Source organism: Calliopsis andreniformis, chromosome 3 (assembly GCF_051401765.1).
Source record: "Calliopsis andreniformis isolate RMS-2024a chromosome 3, iyCalAndr_principal, whole genome shotgun sequence".
Lineage (NCBI taxonomy): Eukaryota > Metazoa > Arthropoda > Insecta > Hymenoptera > Andrenidae > Calliopsis > Calliopsis andreniformis.
The window spans coordinates 11,367,551-11,394,912 of record NC_135064.1 but is presented as its reverse complement, the minus strand read 5'-3'; the positions used below and the strand labels follow the sequence as shown (position 1 = coordinate 11,394,912).

Here is a 27,362-nt window from a genome sequence, read left to right as displayed (position 1 = left end):
TTTAGTGCTAATTGTTATAGCATGCAAGTGGATTTTTTCGACTTGTTTTTTCCTGAGTAAAACGCACACAACATTACAGCGTAACGAAAATAATTGATTGTAATGTATTATAAATTAAATATTTTAGTATTTTATATTTTTGTTAGGTGTTTTACTAGTCTTAGGGTTTGATTTTACACGTTGTTCTTGTATGAAGAATATTATTAAAATATGTAGACACGAAATAAATTTATGATATAAAGATAACGAAAGACAGCGCAACCTTGATTATGTAGCTTAACACAAGATTTAGAGTAATCTTCTGTCAGGAAGAAAAATTCATTCTCTCATAGATCACGCGTCACTATGTTCACACAAAATTGAACGAAATAAAAATTCTAAAATCGAGCTAATAAAGAAACTTATTTACATATGAGACACATTACGCGTCACTCTACTTTAACCCTCTAACTCTTCATTATTCTCTCCTTATTATTACCATCGACTTAAATCTCAAATTATCATGACCAATCAAAAATTCTGCTACAATTCCGATTCATGTGTTCATATCTCACTCTTGTGTCACCGAACACAGAAACAAAGGAATGCACGCTACACTACATACATGGAAGGCAAAATTTGTTCCCTTTAAATCATTCAGAGACACGTGGCACAGAGCAATGAGCTCACAGCGAGGGAACACTGTACATTCCTGAATTTTTATTTCTTCACTTCAGCGCGCCGAGTCTCGCCATAGGAAGGGAAAGAATCTGTCAAAATCGGATCTCCGAGGAAACTTCGCGCCGCTATTGCAGCACGCGATACCTCGCGGCAGACCTGCCCTTACGGTTGCGAAATCAGCGCGAGCTGCGCGAGGTTTAGGCTTTATGCAACAGCCTTTTTTGCGTGAGTGTCGCGCGGGCGCACTCGCGAGGGGCTCTAATCTCGCATATAAAGAAATATTGCGTGGTTGTTCCGCTTCAACGAGTTGAAACTGCGCGCCGGTTCCTTTCGGCCGAGCTTCGTCACGTTCCACGGGATAAAATGCAGCCGAAATCCTTTTCTCTTCGTTAGCTAGATGTCGACGCTTCGACTGCCCCTCCTCCCCTCTCTCTTCCAGAGATTTTTTCGCTGCACGCGTGGAATGCATCTTCCTTCCATCGATTCTGGCGCAATTAAAAATGGGATCGGGGTGATTGCTTTCTCGAAGAATTAGCTCGATTAAAAAGTAACATTTTAATACCCCGACTTACGTTCATTCGCGCTAACGTTCTTTCCATTTGTGATGCTATTGGAATTTCTGCAAGTAATTGTACTCTGCAGACTGTGAAATCTTTATTTTTTCATTCTATGTCGAGTTTTAGTATTAATGCACAACGTGGGGTACATTGTATTAATGAATAGATATATGTTTTGCTGCAAAGTGAGTAATTTTATTAATTTTATTGAATACACTTGTTGTAGTATCAAAAGTGTAATTACCTACGTATATATGTATACTTACATCCTTCTGTGCTAATTAAACGAGAAAGTAAGTTGTATTTATATATGTATATAGATGTGTACAGTATTGTCCCGAAATGTGGTCAGGTGTTTGTATTCGATTATGTATTGTTCATTTGCTGCAATAATGACACAACTCTACATTTTCAATTAGTAACTCTGTTTTTCAATTAGTGGTATAGAAAGAATGGTTTTTGCACTGAATGACGATAAAAATCATGATTTCTAATGTATCAGCACTTCAATGTTTTTTCCAATTATTACTTTAAGTTGCTGTTAATACCTTTTACAAGATTAGCTTTATCAGTAGATTTGAAACCTAGTCTGTTACCAACTCAATTTATGAATCTCTTTTGAGACACTACTATATTGTGAAATATTGTTACCATATTGTTGTTTCTATGTGTTATAACAGCAATCTGAAAATTTGTTAACGTTTTCAATTTTGGAAAAAGGTTATTTTTAGCGGTTTCTTGTATATTTGTCCATAGGCGAAAAATATTTCAGATTCATGCCTATATTATTGTTTATTTACCTTTGACCTTTTATGTTTAAATTATCGTTACATAGTATTTTCACTCACTACCTATATTCTTATGACTCGATATCAGTAACACGCTTACAAAAAGCCAAGCATGTTAAGTCACATGTCAACAATTTATAATTATCTTATCAGAGATAGCACTGAAACGAAATTTAGACGCTAAAATTAGTACCGAGCTTACAACGATTAAGTACTCTGAATTAACCTCTGAAAGGTGATACGATTAGACGCAAAATATTTCACGCAGAAAAGCGCGTCAAGAACGAGATGAATTATTTTTGTGGTCGTAACTACTGTTTCTCTTAAAAGCAGAGACTATCAGAATTTATTTAGAGAGTAGTAAACATGAAACATAACTCTGAGACGAATTGCATTGACTGAAAGGGTTTCTATAGCCCAGAGCCGACCACGCGAGCACTTGCAAACAAATCGATTTCCTACACTGTTATGCATGTGGACACTAATTTGTGGAGTATTATGTGTGTGTAACCTACACAGATGATCCCCATTTGTGGAGTTTACTGTTACAGTTAGAACAAAATCTACAGGCAGTCAAAATTATGGTCAAGCTATCCCCACCATGTCATTTGGCTTTTCCCCTCCATTTGCTATCCCTTGGCTCCGCCCATTGCACCTTCGAGATAGAAGCTCCCAACGACAAATTGATTCCGTTTCGATCTCAATACACAGGGACATGCAAGGTGCACCGAAAATTGTGGTGCAAGCCAGAAGGAGATGATTATTCGTGCAAAATATTCAGCATTTTATTAAATAAGCGACATTATTGTCAGATTGGACATGGATAAACAGCAACATGAACTACAAATCGCTGGATTTAACTCCACTTTGTTTTTAGTTATGGGGTGATATTAAAATGTTAGTTTACGCCAAAAATGATCTAGAAATATAGTTGATTTGAGAAATAATGTCGCACAGTTGTTTGAAGAAGTGAAGACTCGAACTCCATTATCGTTATTTCATGTTACTTTAATTTGTTGAGCAACACTTCGTTTGAGATGGAATAGAAAACAATCCATATCAAATTATGACATAAATACGAACCGAATAGCGAAATAGAAAAAAGTATCAAATATTTCAGAACCTTATACAGTTTTAAACAGTAAATTTCTTTGCTAAAAATTCCTACTACTGCTGAAGGAATTAAATTTTTCCAATAAAATTGTATTCTCTCATTGTACGTATTATAAATAAGTATATATTGATAAGTACACATAAATATATAAATGAAAAAGTTAAATGTTTATAACAACCTATGGAGTACCTAGTAGTTAGTAATAATTGAATAGTGATTTTAAATAAATAAACAGTAGCGGAGTGCAAAGAAACTCGTTCAATCGAATTTCGTTTGCTTGAACCTCCACAGATTTTTTTCGAAAACAAAGTCTTTCATAAAAAATTATTCCTTTATATCTTCGACATATTTTTGTACAAGGAATCACAGCTTTCAGATTATATCACGATTTTCGGTGCACCCTGTACATCTCATTTTGTTCTCACCAAAAGTTCCCTGTACTTTTCTTTTTCTTTTTCGCAGTTCCTCGGTGTTATATTTTTCAGCGAAGTAAATATTAACAACTAGACCACCAACAATTGTATACTTTTCAATGAAAAATTGTGTACGTGCGTACAAAAGTTGAGTAACCTTCAGTGTGTTTCCCTCGATCTCTTTTTTTTCAATTCTAACGCCCGTTCGTAGAAAATAAAACTAAATTTAATAAACGTCGGGCACACAGTTTGAACGAGTAGCAAATTGAAACTGTGATTAAATAGAATCGCCGTTGCTCTGTGCCCCTCTATATAAATTTCTATCTTTCTTTCTATTCTATTTTTTTTTGTTTTGCAAAATCCATACGTGAGTCGTTGCACATCGATTGATTGTTTAATTGTTTGCAGTGAGAATTTATTATTCGAACGTTCCCGCTGACGAAGCTTGCGCTCGTATTCGCTAATAAACGATCGTTTCGATTTTAATCGCGAAGATTTTTTTATCGACAGACCTTACAAACAAAGTGAGAGTTTGTCATTTTTGAAATTCTGACCCAGTGAGGCCTCGACAGCGCTTAGATCGTAGACTCGAACCTTTTGATCTGTCATTTTTGGGAACTCTATTCTTCGAGACACTTAGCCAATAGATTACGAAATGAAAATTTAACTCCGTGCTAAATCTTCGTGGAGTATTTCTGATGGATTTTAACTCGAAAACCGAAATATAATACAGCCTCTGCGATATTGAAAGAGTTTAGTAAATTGAACTGGAATCCGCTTAAAAAAAAGAAAATCCTTCAATATCGAGTTGACTTTTACAGTGGTTCAGTGACTTATCGTCCAGTCGTGGACCATTCATTTTCATCGGCGCACTTTGACGAATGCGAAACACACTATCTGACATAGGACAACGACGCTTTTTCATCGTGACGGATGACATCTCATTTAGCTCCGCGTAGTTCATATACGAAAGTCGTTCCACTTCCCATGTTTTAGACTTCCCACTGTCGAAGTACAATATTCTGCCTTCCTCTATAAGGTCATCGCAATTTCGTAGAATTATTCAGAGCAAACATACACTTCCACGCTTCACCATTACCATATTCATCCCCTGAAAACATTACCCTTACGAGTTATAAACTCATCATAAGAGTCGAAATTTGTGAGCTAATATTGAGGAAAGATTAATCGGATTTTACTTGAGATTTGTTTTCTTAGAAAGACATGTTTCGATGTTTCTTGGTAAATAAAGAAAAAGTCAAATATAATAGTGGCGAATAAAATTGCAATATTCGCTAACAATACTATTTGTTGAATATGAAAGCAATTATAGACATGAAATTTAAATATACTTAAATCGTCATACGAGTAAAGATTTCAAATAAAAAAGGGAATTAGATCTTTAATGACATATAACACAGACGATTATTTTTCTCGTGACAATTGAACCAAAAGCATTGATATTTGTAAGATGGAGCAGTTTCAACGCCCATTACTGTGTGCTGAGATAGAGATTGAAATAAACTTTCTATGCTTGTTCTATGATTTTTGGCAGAAAGAGAGGAACTGGAAACACAAGGCTTTTCACAAAGACGTAATAAGCTTCGAACCTTCTTCCGCGATGCATCTTCGTCCTCAGTACTTTTCCTGAGCGTAAAAACACGCGTTGTAATACCGAGAAAAGCTACAGCGAAATTTTTAATAACGTCCAAGTCGCGCCCTTCGAAACTTCTAATTTGAAAACAAGCTCGCTCGCTAGCGAAGCACTCGCCGTGGCGACTGAATATCTCGGTGAGCCAGTATTCATCGTGAAAATCTATATTGCACAGCCCTGCAATTTTTCTACCTTCGCAGTGCACTCCGCGTTACTTTCGAGCTGGTTTTTGAAATTGCAGAAATTTTCGATAATTGTGAATCGCGGAAAAATTCCGGCAACTTTCGCGAAGAACAGTAATATTTATCGATCTTAGTAATCTTCATGGAATTCTGTACTGCAGAGTGCACTGACCTCTTTGGGGATGATTTTATGAAAGTTGAACGAGGGGTGCAATTTTATTCTTTTTGATTTATATCTATGCATTTAATGTGATGTCTATTTTTCGTAGAACGAAATTTCAGTTTTTATTTTTCTCGGTTTTTATACATTTTTATATTCCTCCTCTTTTAAGGGGAGCATTTGATTAGTTGCAATTACTGTGTTCAATAATAGTGATGTAATTCAACGTATACTTATAGGACAACATTGCCGAAAAAGTTCATTGCTTTAGGAAAAAATTGACTAAAATCGTAAAAGAAATGAATTTATTCTGTTTTCAATTATACTAATGCAGTTTAATTCGTGACATTTTTTGCTTGTTAGAAAGAATTTTAAAACGAGTATTAATAAAGTTTTTATCTGATCACACATATATGTATTTAAAACTTACAATAAGACGAAGACTGATAAATATTATTTTTTCTTCTGCTCGTGACGAAATTTCAAAACTCGGACATAATTATTTCTAGCAAATGTATTATGGAATAAATTGTGATTCGTGTTAATCCAATTCCCTGACAAAGAATCCAATCGGCCGTGAAATTATTCGTTATTCACTCCCGTGACGATTAATTGACGATTAATTCAGAATATTTCGAAGGGCAGAGTCATCTACAATAACTCTGTGGAGTCACGATTTATTTTTCGTTGACTCTCATTTTTGGAGATAAATTCAGGCTTGATAGAGTAATCGGTTCATGAAGATCTGAAAAGTTTGACAAGCGTACAATGGTATTAACTTGAAACAGAATGCAATTTAAAAATTGGTCGTTAACTAAATGGAATCTTTTGTTTGAGTAAAGCTGTTAGAAGAGAGGAAATGTTGTAAAAGAAGTCGCAAAATTTATTCAGTAATGCATTATGATTTGTTTATATTACTGAAGGTCCATCGGAAGATAAAATGTATGGAAGACTGCAGAAATAATACTCGTGTGGGTGGGAAGAACCCAAGTCGACTAAAAAGTCAATGTAATGCTCTTAAAAATAATTAGGCGATTATATACTCGAATGCAGTAATCAATACTTTGAATTATGAAATACGTAGGTATATTGAATTTCGTTTTTATCTTCGATATTCTGTTCAGTTTCCACGATCTCATATTTGATTAGCTATCCAAACAGACGAATCTGTAATTATCTTAATTAAAAATGATTTATGCATACAAATTGCTTATATTTATCTTTTAAATGAGTAAATTAATTTTTTATATAAAGAATTACGATTAACATATCTTTTTGTACACTTTTGTGTATTTTGCGAATAAATCCGCAAAATCCACGTTATTATATTCAACTATTTATCGTATAAGGAATGTAAATAGCTGAATTGGCATATCTCTGCGCCTAATGACTATTTAATTGTGTTTGCGTCATGTTGAGCATGCAACTTTCGCTGGTCTCTTTTTTATATACCTTGAAATACTTAAAAAAGCATATTTAAGCTGTACATATCATACTGCCTTCCTGTATCTCAAATATACCCTAAGCTTTTTCTTTTGAAAAGATCTCTCCAATACTTAAAATGGTCAAAATATCTTTATGGTACTTTTTTTTGAATGGTCCGTTGTTCTTTAAATATAATAAATTATTATAACCTTTTTGTAGAAACAGAGAAGAAGTTTTGAGTATCATTTTTAACATTAGATTACCTATTTAACTAAACATTAGATTAGGCACATACTAGACTAATTAATGCCCATTACTACTAATACTACTTTTGACTTATTTTATTATTTCAACATTTTTGGAAATATATTTAATATGTAAAATGTACGTAGATGTTTACTACTGATTATACATACATATACTATAATTAGTTACATGGCTCACAAATGATAATAAAAAAAATATAAAAGTTCATATAAAACTGAGCGTATAAAATTCTATAAGATTTAAAATAAGAATAATGTACGAAAACAATGACAAAGAATAGTAAAAATTTATATAAAAAAACACAAAAGTTCATATAAAATTGAGAATATCAAATTATATAACATTTAAAAATAAGAATAATGTACGAAAACGATAAGAAAGAATAGCATGTATCTACCTTATTTATTATAATATCATACCACTTAAAAGAATATAAAAGTCTCACTAATTAAATCAGTAACAGTAACATTAGCATTCTGATAAACCCACTATGATTCATTAAATTACCCGAAAAAATATCAAGAAATATGAAACAGAACATCCCAAAGGATATTCTATATTTTCTAAAACATCCACAAACTACACTATAATCGTTTGTCATTGACCACCTAAGTATCCAAAGAACTCGTACAATTACACCCTCCGTCACTGCCCTCCCAAAAACGTATCAAGCGTGAACTCTTTCTTATCAGGATCATCGAGATTCGTACGCAGCACGCGCATCTCGAAGAAAAGGAAGTCCCAAGTTTATTCAGCTAATCGCGGATTCAATTGCGTGTCCTCGCGTCCGAAAAGGAGCACGGAAATAGGGAACCGAGACAAACATTATCCCGGGGGCAGTACCGCCCCTAGAGCGTATCTTTAGAACGACGCTGTTTTTCCTTCTCTCGAGATCGTCAGGTACACGTAAGTAAAGGGCGGTCCCGATGTTTACGTAAAACTTTTCCTCAGTATGCCGCGAAGGCGGGGGCTAGGGGTGGCTGGAAAAACGCGAACAACGCGGAAGAACGAGGGGCGAAAGCAGAAGGAGGCCGAGAAGGAAGGGGGTAGAACCGCTGGGATGCTCGACGAATTTTTCTCGGTCGAAGTTATTCCGAAAATTGCACCGTAATGTCGTCCAAAAGACCCAGAATCTTTGTTTTGTATATTCTTCGGCAAATAAGGGGGCGAGATACCTCCCGGCCTCCAAGGGGCTGTAATCTAGGCTGCTCCGTGAAAATTGAAGGTCACACGAAGTAGGAATTAATTTGTTTGCCGCATGGTGGAATACCTCGGACTCATCTTCGAAATTCCATATTTTCCAAGGGTTATTCATACTTCAGCATTGAAACTACCCCCTCGAACGGCTCTCCCGCAGGAGCCTTGCGCCTCGCTCCCGATCGCCTCGCCGACAAGTGACACCATTTTTTCGACCGCTTCATCGAAAAGTTCCGCCGCGGCTTTTCCCAGTCGCCTGGGCAATCGCGCCCAATATTCTCCCGAAAAATACAACATTTTCAATCACGAAACAGAATTACCCGTGCTTTCGTTCCCATCACAGTCCCGCCAACATTTGCTCGCGTTCGTCGGCGAATTCGAGCGTTCGAGCCCAATTATTCGTCCATTCGTTTGAAAACAGCGGCGAAACGAGAAGAAAGAAATTACAGATGATTCGACGGGGGTGCTGGTGGATGTTTTTTTCGAAAAGGAGGATGAAAAAAGCGCGTGGAGATGAGAAGAAACGGCGTGGCTGGAGGGAAGGTTGAGAACCTCTATGGGAGCCTGGGTAATAAAATGAGGGCCCCTGCTCTCCCCCGGGGGTGGGGCCCCCTCGATAACCCATATTGTACCCCCCATCCCCTGGCTCTCCCTCCCTGGCTCGCCCCTCACGCCGCCGCCCCTGGCCGTACATACTCCGATCGGTCGGAAGAGTTTTGTCCCAGGCCGACCGACCAGAGAGAAATCTTTCGACGTCTATCTGGCCGACTCACGTTTACCCGAAATTTCTCAAAAATGGTGGCCATATCGAGCGGAATTTTCTCGAATTTTTGATATACTGCTCGGCTGGATGGCCGATCGTCTTCGGGACCGAAACGATTTTCGCAAGAAAATGCAGAGGTGGAGCGCGCCGACAATACTTTCCCGCTGGCGTATATACACGATCATATACCACCCCTAGTCTCCCCACACCCCCCTAACAACAGTAGGGTGGTACAGTCCGGGTGAAAAGCCGACGGCAACCCCGGTCTGGTACAGGCTGCACAAAGAGCGACGCCCTGGCGGGCGAAAAATGGAAGGGAAAAAATGCAGCAGCCTCTGCGAGAGAGACAGAGAGAGGGAGAGAGATGAGGGTTGGAGAGAGGGAGAAATTATTGGCGGTGAATCGTTTCTGGGACGAGGACCGGGAACGATTCGTATAATACGGAGTGTGTTGGGTAATTTCTTTTTTTTTTTTTTTTTTTAATATTTTTCGTTTCCTCTTGCTTCTTTGAGAGCTCATGCAAAGTGACATTGAGGGTGGCGGGGCATTAAGGAAGGAATCGGATGGGTCGGTGTTTCTCTCTGGTTAGGCAGATTAATGGGAGTCAGATTTTTCGAGAATTTTCGATGTATAATTTAACGCTGTTGTTTCGTTTGTTGGAAGCTTTATTGTATTAGATATTGCGCGGTGGTAACTTTAGGTAAAGCTGGATCGAATCAATTATTTTTATTAATTGAGCCTTCTTCATTTCGATGCACTCCACAACGAATTCTTATTAATTTCATTTATAGTCGTGCAAATTAACGTTGCACCTCTATGTGGGTGATACTACAGTGGGAGTGATAATTGAGGTCTGGCAAATATAATTAGTATTTTTAGAGAAAGGAGAACGAATTCACTTCACATTGGGAATGGTTATACATACGCGCATTTGGTGGTTTCTACGAATTTGAGTATCGTTAAGAAAAATTCTAGTATTTAAATATTTACTATGGAATCACTCTTAAATAAAATAAGAAATAACATCGTATGTTAGAAACATACCATATTTAAAAAAGGGAAAAATTAAATCACATTTTCTTGATATTCAAACAAATTCGTTGTCAGACAGAGTCAATTTTCCCTTAAAAAAGTACTTAATATGGTAATAGATATAATAAGAAATTTAAATAGCTTTTTATGGAAATATGTTATCGATTTATAAGCATACTGTGTTAAACGACAGAAATCTATATGATATTAAAAAACCAGAAAACGAAATCTTTTCTATTAACAAAAAATGTCATTCTTACGGAAAATCCAAATTGTGACGAAACTTGATAAAAATCAGAATATTCTGGGTAGAATTCATAGTAATAATTTATACAATTGGTATGGAGAATCGTAATTGATAATATAACTCGAAAATGGAAACCCATAATTTACATCGCTCTTCTTTACAATCACAGATATTTGTTCGTCCCGCGAGTGACTGTTCTGGAATAGAGAGTTCGGTACCTGCTAGCACTGGAATTATGCCGCTTTCTTTCTCGTTCCTCGTTGGAATCGAACCGGAATCGGGGAGGATTCGTCGAGAGTCGCTGATGATCCCACCGCCTCGGTGTTTCTTTTTTCTCCCTTTTGTATTTAGTTTCCTCCTAGGCTCGGTCTTCCTCTCACACGAAAGGCCGCTCGAAAATTCTGATTCTTCCGAAAGTTGGATGATTTGCCGAGAGATTCGATACGAATATCGGGGGATTTGTTATCGGCGGCTTGGTTTCCGTTCTCGAGGATGAAATTGGTGAAACGAAAGTTTAACGATTCACTGTAAAATATGAAGGTTTATAAAAAGAATTCCTCTTCGACTGTTTCTATCGAATTTCGCTGGGAAATTCTGCACGAGTTTTCCCTTTTTTTTTTTATTACATTCTTTTATTCTACCAATTTTTTGTCAAAATCGTAGGTCCTGTAAGTTCGAAGAGATTTTGTTTCTTAATCTTTGAATTTTATACAATGCAGATATCTCTTTTTTATTCTGGTACTCTGGGAAATCCAATATATAAAATATTTCCATTAATACCAGCTTGTATTTTTTATTATATCTGGTTAGTCTATTTGAAAAGAAGAAAGGTCATAAACTAATGAAATTAATCGTATATCTATCGCAATGAATGTCAAAGAAAATGTCTTCGGGAATGAAATGCTATAAAATCGAATAGATTTTATGGAAAATTCCAAACCAGTCATTTCGATTGCTTGAGTAGTTATAGTGTTAGGAGGAATATGAGTATTGAACGTAAGTGACTTTTGCAAGACTGGCTGACGTGAATGTCTCGCGTTAAAGATTACATATGACCATCGATCAGCTTTCAGATAGATTGCAACAATTCGATCAGTGTCTGGTAACTTGCTGCATAACACTTTCGTGTAACTGGCTGCATAACCTGTTAAATTTTTGTTTCAACATTATTGTTATATTTCCGTTTGCAACCTTTAAAATTAAAACACAAGTTGTTAAAGAGAAAAAAAGATGATCCTTTTAGGATTGTTTCGAACATAATTTACGTTTCATAAATTTAATTTGATATGATATTGTTGAGAAATAATTTTGATTTCTCTATTGAAAATTATGGGTATTTAATGACATCGATAAAGTAAAGAAAAATATTATTAAGGGATTATGTAAAATGTTATAGGCGATTAAAAAATAATTATTTTGAATAATAATAATTCTGTACTCTTTTAAAAAGCCTGATAACTTAATATTTGTGAGTCTACTGTGCAAAACATTTAATTTATAGAGACTAAGTTATCTTTACTCATAAATAAGGAAAACTATGTGAAGAATAGATAATAACCATGTAACGAGGAGCGGGAGTAAGCGAGGATATATGGAACCTCAATATTAATGAGTAAAAAAAGATCTTAAATAATGTTGCAAAATTAATGTTTTTGGCTGTTTCAATTCATTCAAGTTGCACGAAAGAATGTGCATCTGTATGAAGCGCCTCATAAAGTGCGGAAGAATTTAAGAATTAAGTGCATTCTGTATTTTTCGAGACTCTTTCGATTGGTTGAATTTTTACGATAAAATATAAGTAGTGAAACTTTTTTCTATTATTTAAGGAAATATTACCATATAAATGTCTGTATATTTTAACATTACAGAAGCAAATTTTTTAAAAACAGTTTCTATCAATATTCGTAGTTGCATTCGTTTGATTTTTGAACAAACGTATATCTACTTTCCTTAGTACAATCCCAAAGGGAAAAATTCAACTCCCGGATCCAGTGAACGAAGAGACAATTGATTTTTGAATTTCATAAACTTCTATTTCCGCTAAAAGGTTTCTTCATCGATATGTCCTGTGTGTGGGGATAATGGGCCATTGACTTCCTAAATATAAAATAAAATCTACTCCGTTCCAACATTTTTCCACGGGAAATTCTCTATCTCTACATTTTCAACTGGACGAAATTTAAAAAATTGAAAAATTCATCCTACTTTATGAGGAAATTTACAATATTTAACGAATTTCTTCGATCTTGTTAAAACTGCCAGTTTCGCGATGGAAATAGCAGTGCTTAGTATATTTAAGACTATTATTAAGTAAATAACATCTATGTACTTTATATTTTCTTTGAAATTCAAAAAAAGAGTCAACGCAAAAAATGCAACGAATAAGCATGCGTTTATATGAGGAAGAATACAGCAACTGCAGTAAGTTTAATTGTTTGCACTATCTAATAATTTGAACAATTTTTGGTAAACAATTTCGAAATAATGAATAGAACGTTTGAAACTGTTTACCTGGAAATAAATTTATGTGTGTATACAAGAAGGGTCCATGTCAAAATTGACACTGTTAAGTGATTGACGTTAGAAATTTTTCAATGGATTTTTCCCCGACTTTTTTAACTGACACGTAGCCATGATTTTTTTGTTGTTGACGGAAAACTGAATCAACAGTTGCCATATTTACATGGATGCAAAAGTGCGAAGAATTCATAGGTTGGTTTTTTAATTCAATACAGCCAAATATTGGCATTAGCTTGCTACGAGTTTATCAACAAAATTAAATGGCTCCGAGATATTATAGTGTAGCTAAAGAAACATAAAATAATGAGTCGTGCACGTATATACTACGTAGGTATAATTTTGCATCTCGATAATACTGTATTTAGTAGATATAATATTAAAGTAGTTTAAATATTGCTACTAGCCACGTAGAAAAATATTGATCTTTCTAAACTCTACCGAACAAGCAAGACTCAAAATTTTAGTACCAACATAATTCTCGTACCATGCATTCTCTCGTAAAATATCCAAAAAGTGTACATTAGCTTATTCCATAATTGCAATATTTCATAATTCACTGCTGCCATGTTTACAGAATCTAGTTTATGATTCGTGACAACTGAAAATAGGTACTCGAACATAAAGGGTTAATACCTAGTGCGTAAACAATATCGATCCCATTATCCCCCAATAAAAACACATCCCCTCTCGGTAAACATTAACGAAAAGAGAACGATCCAACCAATATTAAATAAAAATCGTAATGGGCGGGGTTCGCAAGGGACACGTTCACGGCTTCCACCTAGCTCTGTCTCTATATTTCTCGAATTTTCGACTCGTCCAGGTCTCCATCCGACGACGAAACGTCTGCTCGTTCGTTTCCCCGTCGGCTCGGTTATTACGATGCAACGTCGACCCTGGATTTTCGCTTTTTTTCCCACCCTCTGCCGGGACTACTTCGGCCTGGACAAATTGAATTTAACTCCAGCTAATACGCCAGCGAAAAGAGCGAGTGTTTCGCCGCTTTGTCCAGGCACATCGCGGAAATCAGCGATGATTTGTGCGTCCCCGACGAATTTTCCTCCACGTTTTTTCCTGCAACGCCGCGACAGAGAGGATCAAGATTGAATTTCTTGCACGTTGTCGCAGTTTTACGCTGGCTATCGCTGAGATGTTTTGCGCTCAGGATGCTGCGCCCCTTCTTGCGATTTCGCTGGAGATAGGATCGATCGTATTGCGAGCTAGGTCGATTCTGACGCGATGATACCTCGTGCTTTTTTTAAATACAGTATTTTCTTGCTGTAGGCTTATTATTATTGTAGAAGTGGGGTGTTAATGCGTAATTTAGTTTTTAGGAGATAGTTCCTGCGAACTTGTTATTTCGACCAAGTCGCGATTTTGTAATGATCGAGTAACATAGTATTTTCACTAGTGAAGTTTGAGTTGTTTTCAAGAAAGTGTTGTACCTTCTAAGCTTGTTTGGTTTAGAATGAGAAGGTACTATATTCTGAGAAATAAAAGTAGTTATTAAGGCAGACTCAAATTTGTAGAGTCTAAGTATTTTAGAGAATAGAAATGATATTGTTTCTGTTAGCTACTAGGTCTTCCTAAATTTATTTAGAGTGAATGAATTTGGGTTTATATTAGCTGACTATGTAAAGACATTTAAATAGATGAAGGTTTAGTCTCTAATAATTATCTGAGGTTTCGAAATTTTGTTTGTACCAAGTTAAGTATTATGCTATTAAAGAAATCACGATCTATAATAAATGCACTATATTGAGAGAACTGATAAATTTGTAAATCATAGTTGAGATATCTCTGTCAACTTGAATAAAGTCTCAAGACCCTAAGCTCCCAAAAAATGATTAGACCTCCTATTTTTCCATTTGAAATAGAATAGTTTTGTTATTAATAAATATAAATGGTACCTAATGTTAAAAATGTGTGTATAAATGACTACTACGATATAGAAACGAAATATTTCCAGATTTCATCTTATTTTCTATGTTATTAATAGGTATTTCAAAAACCATATTAGTGGCACAATTTATACATCTCTCTCCTATATTAGCTTTAACACTGTAATAGATTTAAATGGAAATATGAAAGGCTGAAACGAAAATGATGTATAGGAATAATAATTGATTCCACGTGAGTTTGCGTGCCAGTAGCTGTCGAATCAGAAACTTATAACGTAAAAATACCATATCTTGCGATTAGAACACATAAATGTGAAATCGGTTCAAATTTATTGTCAGATAACATAGAAACGAATACTGAATATCTATAGACGAATAATAAATAGTCTAAAAAATAATTAATAATTTACAAAAAAAATTTGCACCATTGTTTGAATGTATTCGAAGTAAGCAGCTTTCATATTTCTCATTTGCATCATTAATGAAAGAAAGGTAAATGGTAGATGAATTGACATAAAAAACATGATCCTTAGTATTCGTGGCTTAGATAGCGTTTGGGGTCAGTGTATTGCCAACGTTTTGCAAACGTTACAGTTTGCATCATCAGGGCTGTGACCCGATACTGGGCCTTGCACGATTTAAATTCATCGTAAGTAAACGAGAAGATAGAAATGCTAATTAAATAGGTTCGAAATTTTCATGAATGGAACCTTTACTGGGAACTTGTTAATTATCAGAAGTGCAAGTATGGTAAGGCAAACGTACAGAATAAATTTTTCCGTAGTTTGTTGTGCTTTTATAAAAATTGAGCCTGAGTTTCCACTATTTTCGAATATCTTCAAGTACAGTTAAGGGTGCATGGAGGGTATGAGGAGATAAGGGAAGAGATAGTCACTATTTGACTACAAGTGTTCCCTTTACCTCAGCGTGCACCTCAAACACTTAAAACTTCACTTTGCTGCATCTCTACTCGACCGAATTTAACCTGAATTTCAACTCACCATTCTGAGAAGCAAATTACAATAAAATTTTAGAATATTTTCTCGATAGGTAAATAATTTTTAGTTTTCTTTAGTACTAGTTTTCTTCACCTTTGGGAGGTGAATAAGGCAAAATTTGATCACGTAAATAGCAAATCGGTTTCAAAGGTCTCTTACACTTTATAAGCTTGTTACTGTTTCCAAGTCGCAAATTTATAGCAAACAAATACTGTATCCCATATTTCTGACTTATTTGCTTTGCTACAGCAAAAATTGCTACATTTAATACAAACGATGATGAATACATTCTTACTAATTTAAAAAGCTTCATTACTTAACTCATTGCAAACTCGACCAAAAATAAGTTAATCTATTTGAAACTTAACAAATAGTTGTTAAACTGAAATTACTGGAATATGTAGCAGTTTTCAGAAAATATTAGCTGAGCTGATCAGTCTGTCACAATTCGAATACGTGTACGACACACAAAAATTATTCATACATACTTATTAAACAGATGTAACCCCCTAGTTGCTACATATACAACTGTTTGTTAACCCTTCACCACATCGTAATAGAATGCTGTAAATAGTACGATTACGAAATTCAAACAGGAGCAATTAATTCAGTTTCTAAGGCTTATAGACTTTACAAGTTTTGTCCAAATAATTACTTTCACTGAAGTTGCCTGAAGACTCTGAAGTCTCACTGTACTCTATCTTGTAATCAAATCACTGTGTATAAACCTTTCTATTCATACGACCATGGTACTTTGTCACTCATGAGTGAATTATGAATGTGACATTAACTTGAAAAAAAAGTCGTCTTTGCATTCATATTAGGAATACCTATAAGCACAGACAACTGTACTAGTACTACCATGCTGAACGAAAAACAGCAATATCGCGAGAATCCTATTCTGCCCTAAATAGACAGAGACACCGAATGCTGCGTTCTCTTTCTATCAAGTGCAAAATGGGACTCTCGCAGTGCTGTTCCTTTTCGTTGAATATGGCTAATACTAGAGTCAGATGTGCCATAAGTTAACAATCCTTTTCTAGATCAGCAAATTAAATCAGCACATTTTTTTATAGAAATGGAACTCAAATTTAACGACGAGGTTAAAAAGTGTCGAGAATAATGGTAGAGACTATTACATGATTGATTAAATAATAAATTGACTAAATAATACTACAAAGGAGTCATATATGTGTTTAACTTCAAGATAAGTGATTACTTATAGGCATCCATAATTCTATTAGCTACGAAACATCCAACATGTTGAACCTGATTACATTCCCAGATTGAAGGTTTCACAAGTAGCTAACAGTCGACGTTACCGATACCAAATTGCAATGATAACATTCCTTATTTTCCTCAAAAGAAGGTTCTTCTTATGGGTATCCATAATACTATTAGCTACGAAACATCCAACATGTTGAACCTGATTACATTCCCAGATTGAAGGCTTCACAAGTAGCTAACAGTCGACGTTACCGATACCAAATTGCAATGATAACATTCCTTATTTTCCTCAAAAGAAGGTTCTTCTTATGGGTATCCATAATACTATTAGCTACGAAACATCCAACATGTTGAACCTGATTACATTCCCAGATTGAAGGCTTCACAAGTAGCTAGCAGTCGGCGTTACCGATACCAAATTGCAATGATAACATTCCTTATTTTCCTCAAAAGAAGATTCTTCTTATAGGTATCCATAATACTATTAGCTACGAAACATCCAAAATGTTGAACCTGATTACATTCCCAGATTGAAGGCTTCACAAGTAGCTAACAGTCGACGTTACCGATACCAAATTGCAATGACAACGTTCCTTATTTTCCTCAGAAGGAGGTTCTTCTTGAGCTCGCTCGAGATATTACTTAACGTTTGGCATTCGTGTTCCGGTCTCAGCAGGACCCCATCCCCCGTTCGATCCTCGTCTATTTCGATCGCTTCGGCCTTTCTCCGTCGATTTTAGCTCGCTATGGAGCCGCACGCTTGCCAGAAATATCAATTCGCGCGAGAGTGGCAACAGTTTGCTTGATTTGGCACGGCGCGAGGCTTACCGGGCCGAAATAAATCTTCGTCGGGCGCACTGCTGCCTGAAAACCGATTGTCTGCTCGGACTTAACGAGAGCAACGCGAACCTTCCGCCCCCTGTACTTCGTGCTTAGCCCCTTCGAGGTATGTGCTGTGATTCTGATGGTCCGAGGAACAGTGTTTGGAAGTTTAGCTAACAAGTCTAATGCACGCTTAAAAGTAGACTCGTGACGTTCGTCTGGTTGTAAGTCAGGGGTTTTTTAATGGTTTTGGATCACTGTTATATTGGTCCTAGTATGGCAACTCGTAATTGAGCTGATTTAAGTCAATTTTTGACTGAGTATTTTATTAGTATGATGTATAAATGGATTACAGTTTTTATAAAGATTTTGGGAAAGAAGTTACATAGTGTTTAATGACTTGTTCAGAAAGTGGTGAATGACCATTTAGATTTTCAAATATAGACATAATTTTTCAATTTTCTTCATTTAGCGAGAACTAACTTTTTACATATCTTGCATTTTATATAATAAATGAAGAAAATTTATATATGAAAAACTAAAATGGTCATTCATCACTTTTTCATCAACATAGTTCTCGCTAATTTCTTATGGTTTGCCACAGAAAATTTCAGTGGGTTCGCTTTCCTAGCTTCTGAGGAAGTGAGGCAAAGTGTACGAAGCATACAATTTTACGGAGGTGTTATTTTTCCAAGAAACAGAAATTTATGTATTTCTGGAGTCCATTATTAAACTCCAAAGACATGCAGGCTGCAGTTTTTCCTCGTTATAATCTTATTGCACCAATATATTCTAATTATACACTTTTGTTAAACAGAATTGCTTGTAGCAAATAGAATTTACTGTTTGAACAAAACAGAAACTTCGTTCTGTAGGCAGCTCGCTACAAACAATAAATTAATTCCACAAACGTATTTCTCTTTGTAAATCCATTGTCAAAGAGCTTTGAGCCCGTAGCGAGAAATTACTTCTAGACCTGTGATAGCTCGAATTGGCGATGCGTTTGTGTTGTTTCGTTAAGATATTTTTTTATTATTGTTTATATTCAACAGTTTCTATTACAAAAGTTTATGGCGCATCAATAGCTATTTGGACGTACAGAACACCAACCATTCTAAATGATAATTAGAATTTGAAGTTTCCCTGCAGGTAAATGAACTATGGTTCATCATAGTTAGTCATCAGCCAGTGTAATGTAGTTTTATTGTGCAGAATCCTATAATGGCATACTGTATACAGTCCTGCATCCCGCTGTGTCAATCGGTTCCGCCACTCGATGATTTACGTTACGACCATGTTATATTCTTCCTAGCTAGCATACCTCATCCATATCAAGAACAATAATAATAAATCATAATGAATATGTAAAACTGAAAGTTACTTGTTATAGTAAAAATACAATACATGTTACTGGAATTGGCAGAAACATAGTAAAATATCTTCAATTCAACTCACACGGTGATGACTGATAACCTAAGTGCACTTTTCCTATTGGTCATTCTTTTTTCCAGAAATATTACCTATACTCTTCCTTGGTTGTTACTACATTTTCCATTGAGCAGATGTCCAGTCTTCACTCGATCTTAGGAAGAAAATTACGATTGTCCATTACTTTACTCGTTATGGCTCGTTACTATTTAGCAATAAGTTTATGAAATGTCAGGTACACGTTTCTAAAGTTAATTTATTCGTGAGCGACTTGTATTTATCTTGCCAGAAGTTACCAAAGAATGAGAGTAATTTCAAGAAAAGAAGTAAAGGCGACAGAGGAAACTAGGAATTTAAAGCAAGTGAATACTGAATCGTATCGATGTTGTTATAAGTCAGAAAGTTACGTACCATTGATGGAAGAATGATCGTACCAGAATTGACCTCAGTTTAATTATACTTCTCAAAAAATATAAATTTATGCTAATATGTTTTAATTATAGATGAATATGCTTATATAAGGGTTCTTATAAAGCAAAAGTACAATACAACCTCGATTAACCGAATTTTGATTATGCAATTTCTTTTTTATTTGGTATTTCGATTATTCTTTGTATGTATAAATTAACGATAAGTGTACAATAGTATTGAGAGGTAAAACTCAAGCCATGATATAATCACACTAGGTTCGAATTTAGTCTTACAATTATTTCTATTAATGAAGTTCCTTCTATGTAACGTCTTATGGGTTTCAATATTTCAATATTTATGTCATAATACCTACTTAAGAGAACACTCACCAAACATCCAAAATATGCGACAAATTAAAAAAAAGGTAGTTCTATAATAGACAATGCCAAATTGAATATTAAATCATAGGGTTTCTTAAATAATGATGGGTTACCATATATCTATATACACACTCTATATAAGAAGGAAGATTTACAATATAATAAAACCTCAGTTATTCGAAGTACCAAGAGATTCAAACCTGAGGCATCCTTCTAACCTTCACCTGGCGGATGCCAGGCCCATTCGGATCCAACATCCGCCCTGCACGTTGCTAAAGCTAAAACTATCCGCTGTTCAAGGGTTAATAGCTAGTTTTGTTTCGTTTAGCAAATTACAATTACTTCACTGTCTAACTCCTAGTCGATGTTCTACTGTGCTTGTATCATTATACAAGCCAATAAGCACAATCCTACATAATAGAATTGTTCAATATTCAAAGTTCAATTAACAGAGATTCTACTACATACAAAATACATGTATAAGAAACTAAAATCTATCTATGGCATTGTATCGATCATGATCGTATCTTTCGAACCCAATAATTTTTGTCCACGTCGAGGTTAGGAGACCCTCAGAATTCTATGGGTCTGAATCGGAAGGAGAATGGTGCGGACCAGAAGAGGGTGTCGAGCAAAGGATGAGGCGAAGACAGAGGAGGGCCCATGTCGGTCGCTGAATAACGCATGACTGTCTGGCTTGAAATTATAGCATTTCATCCCCCTCTCAGTCGCAGGAACTACCCCTTGGCGCTGGCCGCGCTCGTTCACTGCGCTTTCATTCAATTATGCATCCAGCTTCACCCTCACCCCCATCGTCCCGCTCTTATTATTATTTTCCCGCGCGTGGCTTCGCCCTGTCGTCTTTTCTCGGTCGAAAGTTGCCCATCGCCTCGGGGCTGGCAAGGTCGATCGTTAATCTCGACGACGATCGCCTTTTCCCGCATATCGGGCGTATTCAATAAAGAAAGCGAGTTGTCGTGTGAATGATTCGAGATCGAAGTGGCCAATTAGTTGGCCCGCGGAAAGCCAGACCTTGAACCTACGACAAACAGGTTTGCTTCGATTGATGTCAGCTAAAGGTCAATTTATACAGCTACCAGGTCGAGTACGAGTCCTTGGGTTCGATGGCGCATATTTTGTTTTAGAGACGCAGCGTTGCTTCGTTGAACGCTCGATTTTCGTTGAGGTTTTTATATAGTCTCGTATTCTCATTTGATGAGTAGAATGAATCATTTCGAAGCAATTTTTAGATCTATGCTCATGTTATTCATTCTTTTAAGGAGCAGGTTTTTCGTTGAGTAAAAGGATTCTGATTCTGTAAATAAAATGTGTGTATGTTTGGGCTTTTATTTTGAAGTCTTGATATAATTTGAGTTCTAAGGGACGTTCTCGTACCTTATACCGTTTTAGGGGTGTGTTTTAAGAAAGTGTCATAAAAAATCCATTTTTAACTCTGAAGTGGATCTTAATAAGCCCCATAAATAGTATCTACATCACGAAAAGGTGTCCTCATCAGTTCTAACAAAAATTGCTAGCGTTCTTCAAGTAAACACTGTATTGCTGAACCTACAGTAGAATATAGTGGAATCTCGATCGCATTAGGAACAGTGGTCAAAAATGTTTGCAACTATAATGGATCGTGCATGTATCGAGATCAACAAGCAGCATCTCACGTTGTCTTCTATGACTCCTACACACAATTATATTTAACTGTATTAATGAATTAGTAATCGGTAAAAGGTTCTTTCATTTCTTCTTTATTAAATTTGCTGTTGTAACAATATCTGTTTCAGTACTAGAAACTAATTCGTATCACGAATGTAGCTTTAGCATAAAACAGAAGGACATATTGAGCATTAAATGCGCATATAATGCATTTAGTCTAGTGCAGCTTGTGCTTGAGTCATCCATAAGCGTCGATGAATGTGATTAAATGATACGACTAGAGGATTTCCGGCTACTGTACGCTCTAAGAATTTGAATTCCAGCGTTTCAAATGTTTTGACTGAAATCTATGTTTCCTTTCTTTCTATCGCTTTTTACTTCGTTCATTCTCATTACTCTGAGTAATCACGTATGTCCACTTCTTGTCGGAATGCTGCAGACGAGATTCGGCTGCAAATATCGAGGTTGTAATGTACGTATGTTTGTTCAGTAAAATATTCAACTGCAGATGAAACAAATACTTGTGCGAAACTAAATCAAATAACATTCTTCTAAATAAAACTTTGTGGTATGAACAATGTTCAAACACAATTATCTTACAAAAAGCTTCATTCAAACAGAGGCTGCTGCATAATTTTGCCTTACCTTTGCGTAAAAATTCGTTTCATTCGCAGTTGTACCATACTTGTTAGCACATTCTATCAATTTTTCGCCCTAGCCCTTGGACTCTTTTCAATCAACTCTTATTTTCATTCTTTTTGAAAATTTTCATCTAATTTCCTGAATTATATAAAAACGCTGTTACGAATATTAATATCTTGTTACTTAACATAGCATTACAAGTTCACTATCTCTGTTCATATAACATAATAAAAATTGTTGCACCGAAGGACTGTGACAGGCTTAACGAATCTCTAATGTGACAGTTTTTGCAAAATGTAGACCCCCATAATCACAGAACATTATTTCATATTTTCCACTCCTGTCTTTTGTACAGAAATTACATAACTATCCTCCCTCCCCGATTGTGCTACCACTACAATGCTGACACCCTATATACTGCAGTTCGTCGTGGCATGAATATTTATATAGCGTCGATACGGGAACGCTTGAAATTTTTACGTCGTAAACGTGGCTCGTCACCTCGCGCAAAACAGTGGTAAACTATGGAACGTAACGCACGGACCGATAAGCGTGCTTCTGAATTATTATTACGTGGAACGGTGATAAGAAAGAGCGTGGAAATTCGACAAGTTGTGGCTGTACGCGAAAGAAAGCGGCCTTGCATCTTTGAACTCGCATTTTAGGGATTAGAAATGACCTTCAACGTGTGGGTGGCAATACTGCAGTAGCTGGACGAGTGAAACACGAAAACGAGGTGCATCGAAAGGCAAATCGTGCTTACGCTCTGTCGCATGGGGAGAATACTAATGATGATAATATATGGTTGTTACACGCATGTAGGCTGATAATATAGTAGTGTGCAGAAGGAACAAATTTTATCATTTGTGACGCCATGGTTGAATGTTAGTAAAAACTTATGCTGTTAATAATTTTTCAGAGGAAAAACGCTTTTTTAAGGTTTAGAGGTTGAGAGAATAGTGGTGAGTAGAGGCTTGTAAAAGAAGTCGAATTAAGAAGACTTTTGAGGGAAAGATAGATGCAAATTGAAGCGAATATTTTTTCTATTAGAGGTGCCAGAAACAGATTCATTATATATCTTGGTTTTTGATTGATTTAAAATTGTCTGATTTTGCTAAAAATGATATGAATGAATGATTGATAGGTAGATGAAGTATATATATCAAGGAATAAATTACAAGGAAGTTTTAATTGATTAATGGATTTCTTTCTGTACCCTCTAATGCTAAAACATATTAATAATTAGAAAATAATATTTGTAGATATTAATAAAACGTACATTCTTCGATGATGAATGAAAATGCTGATTAAAATGATATGAAGCATTGAATATAGACTTTATAGAACGTATTTAAAAAATGCCTAAGTGTTTCCTAGGCGATTGAACCTTCTCATAGGAGTACAGTACATTTTCATTATAACATCGTCGCTATTACTATAAACTTTCGAGACTGCTTCTTATTTCGTTTCAGTTTCACTTCTAAAAGAATAAACAGGTATCTTCAACATATTAACTAGGTTTAGTAACGTTTCTTACATTCTGTAAGCATATTACTGGTAAAGAGCCACAAGGTTATATGTAGATAGTCGATACTGTCCTCCTCCAATAAAAATATGTTCGAATATTGTTCTTGAACTACCCCATTTTAATTCCAGACACTTTTTAACGTAGTTGAAAAGTATGTGTCAAAGTAAAATCGAAGTACAGCACACATTGTTTAAAAACTACATGCATACGAATAAAATTTGTATTTTAGCAGCAGTGACCACAGAAATTACACCATCTTATAAATATATATTTTTCATTACTTTCTTACAGAAGTAATAATCATTTGCGTTATTGAGCACTATGTGAAAGTTAAATTTACCTTTTTTACCTAAAGATTGATTTCTAAAACAGTTTCACCCTTGTGAATATAAACGAGTACCTGAGTACCCATTGATAAATTTTCTTGTATTCATTTCTGATATTCTTCTGAAAGTATCGCAAAACCTATTCAGCTTCCCATTCGTTGCATAATTTTACATCAATTCTTATCGCAAAGAAACTTGAGGATCCGATTGTGTACACAGAGGCTAACGCAAAAATTGGCCATTGCTATAATTATATCGCTATTTTCTTAAGTATTTGTAGTTTCTATCAGTTCTGATTTCTTCCCAAAACTGCACCAAATCTCGCCCCCTTAGGCTCAGCACGATCCTCGCAGTCGCGGCGAGAGTTTGCAAACGATCGTCAGTTTGCCCGCGGCGGAAGTTGCAAACCGAGAACAGCGTGCTCGCGTTACAGATGCTCTGTTTGCCGATCACGACAATGATGTTTTCGAATTGGAGGCCCTCGCCCCGCTCAGCGCTAGTTTCGTGTTAGAACACGATCGTTGAAACACGATAGCTCGTGTGAAATCGTGATTCGTCAGGAAGCCTTGACTAATCGTTCATTTCTGTTGTTCTGTTCCAGGAGAGCGACAATCTTTGGTGGGACGCATTCGCGACTGAATTCTTCGAAGACGATGCGAGCTTAACCCTCACGTTTTGCTTGGAGGATGGTCCTAAGAGATACAGTAAGTACATTTGACAATATCTTAAAGTGTCCCACTTTATAGTCCTTCTTGTATTTCTCCTCGAGTTCACTGAATATGGAAATATAGTTGAGGTATAAAAGTAGATCGTATAGTACAGTGTATGGTATTTTTATAGTCTGGTTTTCTTGAATTAAAGTAACATGTAAGGTAAATGTCCCAGAAGTTGGCCATGTTTCGATATTTAAACACTGACATTAATTTTATTCAATTTTAAGCTTAAATTCTAATGTGTTATTAGGTATACTTAATTAAAAATAAAAATTAGTGTCATAAAATAGTATTTTCAGTTTCTGAGATCTCATAATTAAGGTATCGAGGCGTACAGTTTTGGGTTGTTTATTCACAGGAACATTTGATATCTTAAAGATTTAGATATTTGGACATTTACTTTACTGCCCAGCCATGAATAAAAGAGAATTACCTATACATGTATAGTATAGTGTACGTAATACTTCTTGCAATGAATGTGTACCTATATAACTTATCAAACGAAGTTTTATATATGTATGTATATGTGGATAGGAATAGAGTAATAAGAAATGCCTCACTCGCTGCTTTAATAGTACACTACTTTTGCTTCCTTCCTAACTCAATTTTTTAAAATGGAATTTAATACTGTATCAGGTGCTAAATAATTATTAGTAGTACAAGTGTGGACTTTTAGGCATTTATGAAAAATTTCAATACAATTTTCAAAAACACCTTGTGCATGGAACATATTATGTGTAGCGAGAAATACAGAAATAGAAAACACTAAACAAGTTATGAAACCGACTATTTTAGATCAATAAAGAAATATAACGTAAATACAATGTTTTCGTTATGATAAGTACCTATATATTATAAAATATCCGAACATGAGTAATCAAATTTCAATCTCTCCTTTTTCACACTTTATGAATGAACTTTGTGAAATGTTTTTCTGTCATCAACTACATATTTTTCAAAGATGTTTCCTCACAAAATTTACATTCAACCCTCTTATACCGCGGAGCAAAAACTGCAATGGGTGGTAGACTTAAAACGCTATGTCTCTATAATATGCACAATTTTATGATTGAAATTAATGGGAAATTTCCCTCTTTTCCATATAATAACGCTACGAATTATTCTGATTTACACTAATTCTGCGTTCCATGTAACACGGTTCCCACATACGAATTAATCGTGTTATAGGAGGGTTGACTGTACACAGAAATTTCAAATTTGCCATCCATGAAGACATAAGTTTATTCGTATACTTCGTGGCGAGAAATCCTGCAGAAATTTCAAAATTAAAAAATTTCGAATTCCCCGTAAGAAATGGCACGCGTGCCGCCTCGTCGCGCGTATTTTAAATAATAACGCGCCACCGTGGAGCAATTTTGCACCCGGTGGATTTTAATGTCTTCCTCTTTCTCTTCGCCTTTGAATGCACGGTAACAGCGTGATTACATGTCACATCGTATTGTCGGCCTGGGTACAAACGACAGCTCCGCGATCAGCATTACCGATGCAATAAGTATGCCGCCCTCCGTCCTTGAAACAGATTTTTCCGATTCTTTTCAGAGGAAACGTGTGCATATAATATTATTTTTCCCTTTGTCTTTTGTCCTTCCTATCGTGTCATTATTGACATCTTTTTATAATGATTCTGATAAACAAGGGGCGACGTTACACCATACAGCTATGGTGTATATAGGCGATCATTTTTAATGAATTTTTCGATTGTCATATAATGTATGAAGGAGGAGTTTCAATGTTAATAATATACTAGAATATTAGGAAATTGAAAAAATAAGTTGAGTTAAACTTAAAGTGGGTATTCGAGATTAAGTGACAATAAATGTCTTAATTATTTAAGTATATAGTTTGATTGTTTGTAAGGGGTTTAACAAAATTCTATCTATTTGAATATATGTATAGATTTCAAAGATTTGAATGTTTGAATGATTTCAAATACTTGAGTTCAAGTATTTCGAATAAAATAAGTATGCTAAATTTCTTTATGTTAGTTGAAGATCTAGTTATTTGTGAATAGAAGTATGTGACTATTCGATTAATGTGTGGCTCTTATAATTGTAACAAATCAGTAGCGAATGAGGGCATTTTACGAAATAAAGTGATTTTTGTTACATGAAGAATAAATAAATGGTATAATTTGTATATTTTTTAAAAATATTATAATATTTTAGTATATTGAGTATGATTGTGGACATTTGAATAATAATAGTAATAATATTATACTTTTTGAATAAAATAGAATCGATTGAGTATGTAGCTCGGAAATATGCTGGTTATGTGTATTAATTCAAGGAACGCAACTGCAATTAACTTATCAAATATTCAGA

At 35.4% G+C, this 27,362-nt stretch overlaps 1 protein-coding gene across 3 annotated transcripts in view; it reads left to right on the top strand.

Moving 5' to 3' along the window:
• The window catches only part of Chi (LIM domain-binding protein 2 Chi), a 102,747-nt gene that overhangs the window by 70,963 nt on the left and 4,422 nt on the right, over positions 1-27,362 (top strand). For all 3 annotated transcript variants that reach the window (XM_076393026.1, XM_076393024.1, XM_076393027.1), the window contains exon 3: positions 24,909-25,011. In XM_076393026.1, the coding sequence (XP_076249141.1) occupies positions 24,909-25,011 (103 nt within the window). The remainder of the gene's footprint in view (positions 1-24,908; positions 25,012-27,362) is intronic.